General features: G+C 55.6%; 1 protein-coding gene across 47 annotated transcripts in view; it reads right to left on the bottom strand.

The window, feature by feature from the left end:
• RHOF (ras homolog family member F, filopodia associated) overlaps positions 1-8,123 on the bottom strand; it is a 30,834-nt gene extending 22,711 nt beyond the window's left edge. For 2 of the 47 annotated variants that reach the window (XR_006588038.1, XR_006588043.1), the window contains exons 1-5: positions 6,790-7,350; positions 5,868-5,973; positions 3,821-3,922; positions 2,503-2,598; positions 1,108-2,218 (exon numbers count right to left, since the gene is read on the bottom strand). Coding sequence is in view for 26 of the 47 variants with exons in the window: in XM_045041789.1 (XP_044897724.1) it covers positions 1,108-1,300; positions 1,948-2,136 (382 nt within the window). In the remaining 21 variants the exon portion in view is untranslated. The other 45 variants (XM_045041789.1, XM_045041791.1, XM_045041793.1 and 42 more) reach the window with 45 other exon arrangements.
• Positions 8,124-8,148: the final 25 nt, after the last annotated feature.

Here is an 8,148-nt window from a genome sequence, read left to right as displayed (position 1 = left end):
CCGGGCTTGACCTCTATAAATAGGGCTGGGCGATGTTTTGCTAGCCCCATACCACCCGTTTCTGCCCACGCGTCTGGGAAGCGTTGAAGCCAGGGCTCGGTGCCCTGATCCAGAGGAGTGGGTTTCTGATGGAGCCTGTATTCATCTTCTAGTCTCACAGTGAGTACAGATATGGGTTGGTTGTGAAAGTCAGTCACTGTGGGTCCTCCCGGTTGGAAATGAATTTGGGCCCCCATTTTGGTAAGCAAATCCCTCCCCAACAGGGGGCAGGGGCTGTCGGGAATGACCAGGAAGGAGTGGGTTACCTTCCCAGTTCCCAAGTCCACAGTCCTCTGAGTTGTCCAGGGGTACTTTTTTATTCCGGTGGCTCCTTGTACCCAGGAAGATTTTTCAGATACTTTTCCATGGGGCTTGACCAGAACTGAGTGCTGTGCCCCGGTATCAACTAGGAACTGGACCGGGGTCCCCTCCACTTGCAATGTTACCCTAGGTTCGGGGAAGGGATCCGAACCCCGTCCTCCCTATTCTGTATCTTGGGTAAACAGTATGGGGGCTGTTTTAGGCTGCCATTGTCCTTGGCTGGGGCGGGGTTGTTTCTTTTTGGGGCATTCTGGTGCCCAATGGCCTTTTTCTTTACAATAGGCGCACTGATCTTTATCTAAGTGCCGCCTGGGAGGGCGTGTTGTTTGAGTGCCTTCTGGGGGTGGCTGTTCTTTCTGGACTATAGCGGCCAGGACTTTAGTCATTTTCTCTGTGGCCTTGATCTGTCTCTCTTCTGGGGCGTCCCTGTTGTTGTAGACCCGTTGTGCTATACGGAGCAGATCCTGGATCTGTTTACCTTCTAAATCCTCTAGCCTTTGGAGTTTTTTCTTAATGTCAGGAGCTGCTTGATTTACAAAGGACATAACGACAGCAGCCTGGTTCTCAGGGACTTCTGCATCCATGGGGGTAAACTGTCTAAAGGCTTCCATTAGTCTAAGTAAGCAGCTGGACTCTCTGTCTTTCCCTGTACGACTGAATATACCTTAGCCAAATTGGTGGGCTTGCGAGCTGCAGCCCGGAGACCCGCCATCAGAGTCTGGCGATAAATGAGTAGCCTTCCCCTACCTTCTGCCGTGTTGTAGTCCCATTCGTCCTGTGGAGGTCTGGTTAGGGGGAAAGCCGCATTAATGAGGTCAGAGTTAGATGTCGGCTGACCGTCGTCTCCGGGAACCAGCTTTCTTGCTTCTAATTGGATCCTCTCTCGCTCCTCTGTAGTGAACAGGATGCGGAGGAGCTGCTGACAGTCGTCCCAGGTGGGCTGGTGGGTGAACATGACACTGTCTAAAAGAGCTATTAGGTCTTTAGGGTTATCAGAGAATCGAGAGTTCTGTGTTTTCCAGTTGTAAAGGTCACTGGTGGAAAAGGGCCAATACTGGAGTCGGGGGTTGCCTGTTTCATCTGGGGGTCCTATTTCCCGCAGGGGTAGGGCCACAGTGGAGTCGGGGAGGCGAGGGTTTGGCTCACGCTGAGTGCACCCGCGGGTTTGGCCGGCTGGCCCCTCGCGGTCAGTTTCGTTTTCAATGGGGCCCGGTGCAGCTATAGCCTCCCGTCCTCCTGGTTCCGGCGCGGCTGCCGCTTCCCGTCCTCCCGGTTCCCCTAGGGGGGGCAACTAGCGGGGCGGCTGGTGCTGGTAGGGCCTGGGGTACGAGGGGAGGGGGATGATAGGGTGGAGGGTCTAGGGATAGTAGGTCCTGACTATCAGGCAATATGGGATACAAGGGCACGGATGGCATCTTTGGTTTTGGGGGATCTGCAGTCCGCATGGCAAGGACCTTACACGTTCCTGAGGACAGGAAGGGGGCCAACCAAGGGGGTGGATTTTCCACCAAATCTTGCCATACTAGAATGTAAGGGAATCTGATCCGGGTGTCCCTCGCGACCCGGTAGAAAAATCTTTGACTTCACCTTAGCAATTATAGGGAGGCAGAAAGTTCCTTCGGTTGGCCATCCAACGCCGAAGGTTGGCCATTCGGAGCGGCAGAGGGTTATTAATTTTCCCCTCCGGATGTCTAGACTCAAATTCTGTCCTCTGGTTCTAACATCCCTGAAGTTAGCAACAAGGAGAGAAAGAGGAGTGCTTTGAGATTGGCCCATCTGTATCCTGGAGGTGGCGAAAAGGATTAAAAGGAGAAACAGTAAAGTTATGAGGATTTCTGGTTGCGCCAGGCCAGGTCACCTGTGAAAGAGAAGGGGTTCAACACTTAAAGGTTATAGAATAGAGAACATGAAACATAGGTCGCTAGCACGTTTCGGGTGTCCATAACCCAAACAGAAAAGCTCCAATGGGCCAAAATGGTGCCCCAGACGGGTGCCAGAGGACGTCTCCTACTGGTCCCGACTGACTGCCCTATAGCGCGTCCGCCAGGGCTGTGTCAGTCCCCGATACAGATCCCGCGCGGGAGAGAGCCAGAAACGAACAGACGATATACAGACAGAAACAGACAGAGCCGGCTCACTTACCAATCGGCTTCAGGGACGACCCGTTGACTTGGGGTCTGGAGGGCTTGGGGGTATCCCAGATGAGCCCCCAAATGATATGCCCAAATTCGGGTGACCCTCAAGAACAAACCACCAGAGTCCAGAGTCAAAGCCAAGCGGCAAGGGCCGTTTATTGCAGGTTCGAACCCAGACCTCCGTGCACTCGTTGTCAGTGACGCTAAGAGTGCCCGAGTGAGGTTTTTACAGCCTTTTTATAGACAGGCACAAACAAGTTATGGGGAAGTTAGGGATCTTCCACGGTTACGGAGCTGTTATTGGTTGATATTTAAATTTGAACACTCAGCAAAACTTGACTGGTTCCCGCCTTTAGGTCAAACCACAACCAGGCATGCCCTGGCTGGTTCGGGGGGGGGGGGGGGGGGGGGGTCTTTTCTTTGCGGTTGTGGGTACCCCTGGTAATTTTTCTCTTAGTCTCTCACCCAAAGGCTCTCAAAACATATCCTCAGATTGCAGCATCGGCATCACCTGGGAACTTCGTAGAAATGCAAGGTCTCGGGCCCCGCCTACCGAATCAGAAACTTGAGGACTGGGCCCCAGCAGTATGTTCCAATGAGCCACCTGCATGACTCCGGTGCACACTCTAGACTAGGGATCAGTGACCCAGCCCCATTGTGCAGATGGGGAAATGGGCTCAGAGACTCAGCAGCTCATGCAAAGTCACAGCACATAAATGGCTAGCCAGGTTTCAAATCCCAGTTTGTCTCATTTTAGAACCAGGACTCTTGGCGGGGGGGGGCTGGGGGGGTGCAGAAAATCGTGGGAATTCCCAAGAAGGGGGAGAAGAGTCCAGAAGCCTCTTTCTCGGAAGCTGGCCCAGATCTCAGGTACTTGTGTTCACCTCTGTAGCAGCCAGACATCAGAGGGGAAGAGACCAGCTCACGGTCACCCCACACGCCCCCACTAGGGCCGGAAGGGAGGGCCAGAGCAGGGCTGAGCTTCCTGGCAACAGACTACCTTTCAGAAGAGGCATCCATGGCCCTACCCCGCCCACCCCAAAACACACAACTGGGAAATACTTGCAAGTTCAGCCTCTCCTATGCTGCTCAACACTGCAGAGAATTGCACGCCCCAAACTCTTGACAACAGAAGCTGACAGGCGGGGATGGATGGACCAAGCAGGCCCAGCAGGCAGCCGGTTTCACACACAACAGTCCCACACATCTGTGGGGGGGAGGGGCTGCAGAACCAGCCTAGCGGGTTTGGGGTGCCCGCCCTCCCTGGGCTCCAGGCCCAAGCCCCCCAAATCTTCCTCTCAGACTGGGAAAAGACTCACACCTACCTTAGAGTATTGTCAGAGTGAAATTAGGCCTGATCCTGCTGTCCAAAGGAGGATGGTTCACTCTGGGGATACCTGGCCGTCGCCCTTTCTCCAGCCAAGAGCCTGGCGGGGAAAAGTCGGATGGTTTCTCAGGGTGTTGATAGCCACAAACCGGGTAGGGTCTCCTTGAGGGAAAGGGAGCCTTACAAAAGCCCCCCTTTCCCATCTGCCCAGGGGGCCCTCACTCTGGAAAGGATGGGGGTGGGGGGCGGCTGAGTCACGAAGGTTCAGCCAGGGCGACTAGCAGCAGGAGGCGACTCATCTGCATTTCCAAAGGCCCGCCCCGTCCACGTCCCCGCCCCGTCCACGTCCCCTCCCCGAGAATGGGCCGGAGATGTGAGGGCTTACCCTGGAGCCCTCCGCCTCAGGGGATCCCGGGGAAGGCCCGCTCGGCTTTCCCAGGCCACAATCCTCCCTCACCCCCACCCCCCACCCCCCCCACCCCCGGCCTCTAGAGCTCAGGGTTGGGGGGTGTGCCCTGCACGACTAGATCAGTGGCTTCCGTGAAGGCCTCGAGCCCAAAGTGGGGACAAAGTGGGGGAGGGAGCTACCCCTCGGGCTCAGCTGTTACGGGCGTTGAGAGCCAGACAAGGTCGCCGAGGCCCGGGTAGGCAGCGGGGGTCGGCCTAGGATCAGGGTCGGGCCGCGAGGGAGGCTTCCGCCGCCTCCGGGGGCGCCGGGCGGTGTCAGGGGAAGCCTCGAGGCCCCGACCGTCCCCGTGGCCCTTTGCTACTGGCTCCCGCTCCCCGGGCTCGGAACGAGGTCTCCTCGTGCCCCCCACCCCTCCCCGGAGTCAGGCGCGGGGTCCCGGGCGGCTGCGGAGCCCGCGCTCGTCGTCGAGGCCTCCCCCGGCCAGGGGCGTCCACGCGGGCGGCGGCCTGAAACGCGGGCGGCGGCGCGCCGGCCTCCCCTCCCCCCCGGCCCCGCCGCCTCCTTCCCTCCTCCCGCCTGGCGCGCAGCAGCCGCCACCGCCCGAGCCGCGGGCGGCGCGCGAAATGGCGCCCGTCTGGCCGCCTCGCCCGGCGGAGGCGACAGTGGGAGCCGGGGCGCGTGACGCCCCCAGGCCCACGGCCCCCGCAACAGTCTCCGCGACCACCCTCCGGCGTGGGGCGCTGTGCCCTGGCGGGTTCTCGGGGCCCGCCCGGCGAGGGGCCGCCGTCAGCCCCGGGCCCCCAACGACAACCGGGGAAGGAGGGAGGAAGGAGGAGGAGGGCGGCCGCCATTAGCCACCCGCAGCCCGGCCCGCCCGCCGGCCGACCCCGGCCCTGGCCCCGGCCTGCGGCTCTGCTCTGAACCTGAAAATAAAACTCGTGTTTGGGAGGGAGGAGCGAGCGCGGTCGGGAGAACAGGCAGCGCTTGGTGGCAGGCGGGAGAGATGCTGCGTCATGGTGCCAACATGGACGCCGGCCTTTTGTCCTTTTTTTGCTTAGGAAGCGCAGGCCCGCCCAGGAGCCCCGAAAAGCCGGCTTCAGAGTGCGAGCCCGACAATCAAGAGAGAGAGAGGCCCTAGGCCGAGTGGGGAGCTTTCCTCGTTTTTCGAGCCCCCCCCCAATCTCCAAAACACTTCAACTTTCTCCTCCCCAGGAAGGCTCAGACCTAGAAAAGCGAAGGGGATGAACGCAGGCGGCTCCATGGATGCCCGAGCTCGCTGGGGAGACCCTCCCCACGCCTCCGGGGCAGAAGGGGCAAAAAGGTCTGAGGAGTCCTCGTCCCCCCACCCCTCCCCATCTGGCTGCCAAACATAAAGCTCCAGAAACCTCCCTTCAGCTCCCAAACATCTGCAGCCCTTGGCCTGCTAGAAAAAAGATTTCCTCGAAGGGGCAAAAGGCACTTTTTTTTTTTTTTTTTTTTTTAAACTTACCGGCTCTGCCCGGTGCCATGGAGTCTGGAAGATCAAGCTGGGCGGAGGTTTTGGACGTGTTATGTAAAAAAATATCTTTTGGCGGGGGAGGGGGGGATTGTTTAGTTAGGATTATTGGGGGAATGGTGGTGTCTTTCTTGTTGTTACCTTTTTGTAAGTTACACTCTCATGGCATTTTCTGCTCCTTCCACTTCTGCAAACTTTCCAGGGTTGGGTTGGCAAAAGGCGGCTTCGCTGAGGACTGTTTACTGCTCTGGATATAGCAATGGTGTGATCGTCATTAAGAGACAAAAGGCGAAAATACACAGTCAAATCAAACAAAAGGCAAAAGACGCACGGCCATCCCAACCACCATAGAAAATACCCGCGAGTTAACGTTGGTGTTTGGCTCGAACCAGCTAGGACTTGTTTTCCAGTTTTAATCTAGTTTCCTGTGACGGCTTTAGACTCTGTACACAAAGAGAAGGTCTTCCTTTCCCTCACCCACCCCCCTACCAAGACGAGAAAAACAGAGCTGTTTTTCTTCAAATAGATCGATTTTCAAAGAACGTGTACATGTTACTGGGAAGAAAGCTGACTAGCATTTATTGCTTTAAACATTTTCAAAAGCTTAAAGCTAAAAAACCTTAGCTTTATAAAAGCAAAATCGTCTAAAAGCATTTTAACTGGCTTATATTAGACAAGAGCGACAAAGACATACATGCAGATGAAGGTTCAGAAAATTAAGGACATCTCAGCAACATTAACATGAAAACTGCACTGCGTAAGGACAGAATGGATTGGGTACTTACAACGTAAAAGGTTTTTTAAAAGCTTAAAAGTAACAACTGCTTACAATTTTTTGTTGCTGCCATTTCGCTAGTCCTAAAACTATACATTTAAAACATTACCTTGTTAAAAAGAGAGCAGAAGGAGTTAATAAGATGGCCAGGTTTAAGTGTTTAATAGAGGAAACTATATATATTTAAAAATTTATTGTTCAGTCAAGAGAATACAGATTAAGACAGCTCCAAGCTCCCCCCACCCACCCAAGAAAAAAAAGAGGAAAAAAATTAAATATGTCATTTACTTAGGTTTTTTGGAATTCAAAATTGTTAACTGCTGACATTAATGGTGTGCTATGACCTAGTTATACAAGACAAAGATGGATTCCAAGTCATAAGGAAAAATCCAGATCTTTTTAAAAAGTCTTCTTCATTCTTCCAATTGTGAGTCCTTTAGCCTGTTGACAAATGTTAAACACAACACTGAGGCGTCCTGAACTGGATGGTGGAGTCAAAGGAAAAGCATTCCCCATTTGCAACAAAGGAAAAACCCACTTGGCCATTTAATTCCATTGCAGAAAAATGGCTCCCCTCATCTGTTGGCCTCTCCTTGGTGTCTGATGAACGATGTTTTGAGATCAGCGTCTAATAACTCAAGCCCTATAGAAGCCGCGCGCTGATTGGCTGCCGCGCCCTGCCGCCCTGCTCCAGCCAATTACCTACCCACGGCCAAATTACAAACCCCGAAAAGAGCCCCAATATGAAATACACCACCACGAAGCCCCAGAAAGGCGGCTCCTTCGCCTCGGCCGCCCGAGAGGACAGGCAGAGGGGGCTGCAAATGCGTCCTCGCGAAGCCCGGGAGCCTCGGAGTTGAACTCACAAAATGGAAGCCGCGCGCTGATTGGGCGCCGCCACTCCCGGACCTTTAATAAAGAAAGGGGAAGGAAAAGATAAATGCAAAAAAGGGGGACTCTCTCCTCCGTTCGTGGCTGGAGGAAGAAGGGGGGGGGGGTGGAGAGAGAAGCATGTGTTTAGGACAATTACAGGGCGCTCCTCTCCAAAAATAAAAACAGAGCAAAAAGCTTCTATCACCCAGGTCCAGGCGAGGGCTACATCCTCCCAGGAATGTGAATGCTAATTTGGTTAAAATCCTGGTTTCCCCTCCCTAGCTCAGCACCACGGGGGAGGGGGTCTCGGGGCAGAAGGAGGAAGCCGGAGCGAAGATACCTCGATTGCAACTCGTCTCGAGTCGTCTTGCCTCCCCCCACGGTTCCCAGCATCTAAACACACAATCATACACACACACCCCTCAAAAAACCCAGCCCTTTCCCCCAGCCCCCACGAGCCCACCTCCGGTCTTGGCAGTTTGGAAACAGTTTTGGAGGCCCCAGGCGCACGCCGCGGCCGCCGCGGCTCGGAGGGTAGCCCCAGCCGCGGGAGGTAGAGCCCGGGGAGACCCCCCCTCCCCCGCCAGCCAAGCCCCCCACCTAAGTCCCAGCAGAATAAATAAATTAAAAGGCCTTCCCCCGGGGAGGGGGGAGGCAGTGTGGGAGCGCGCGAGTGAGGGGTGGGGGGCCGCTGGGGCCCGGGGCTTTGGCGGCGCAGCTGCCGCCGCCGGGAGAGTGCCTGGGGAAGCGGCGAGGAAGGAGAGGGGAGGAGGA

This window comes from Felis catus, chromosome D3 (assembly GCF_018350175.1).
Source record: "Felis catus isolate Fca126 chromosome D3, F.catus_Fca126_mat1.0, whole genome shotgun sequence".
In the NCBI taxonomy this organism is placed as follows: Eukaryota; Metazoa; Chordata; class Mammalia; order Carnivora; family Felidae; genus Felis; species Felis catus.
This window is presented reverse-complemented; position numbering and strand designations above follow the sequence as displayed.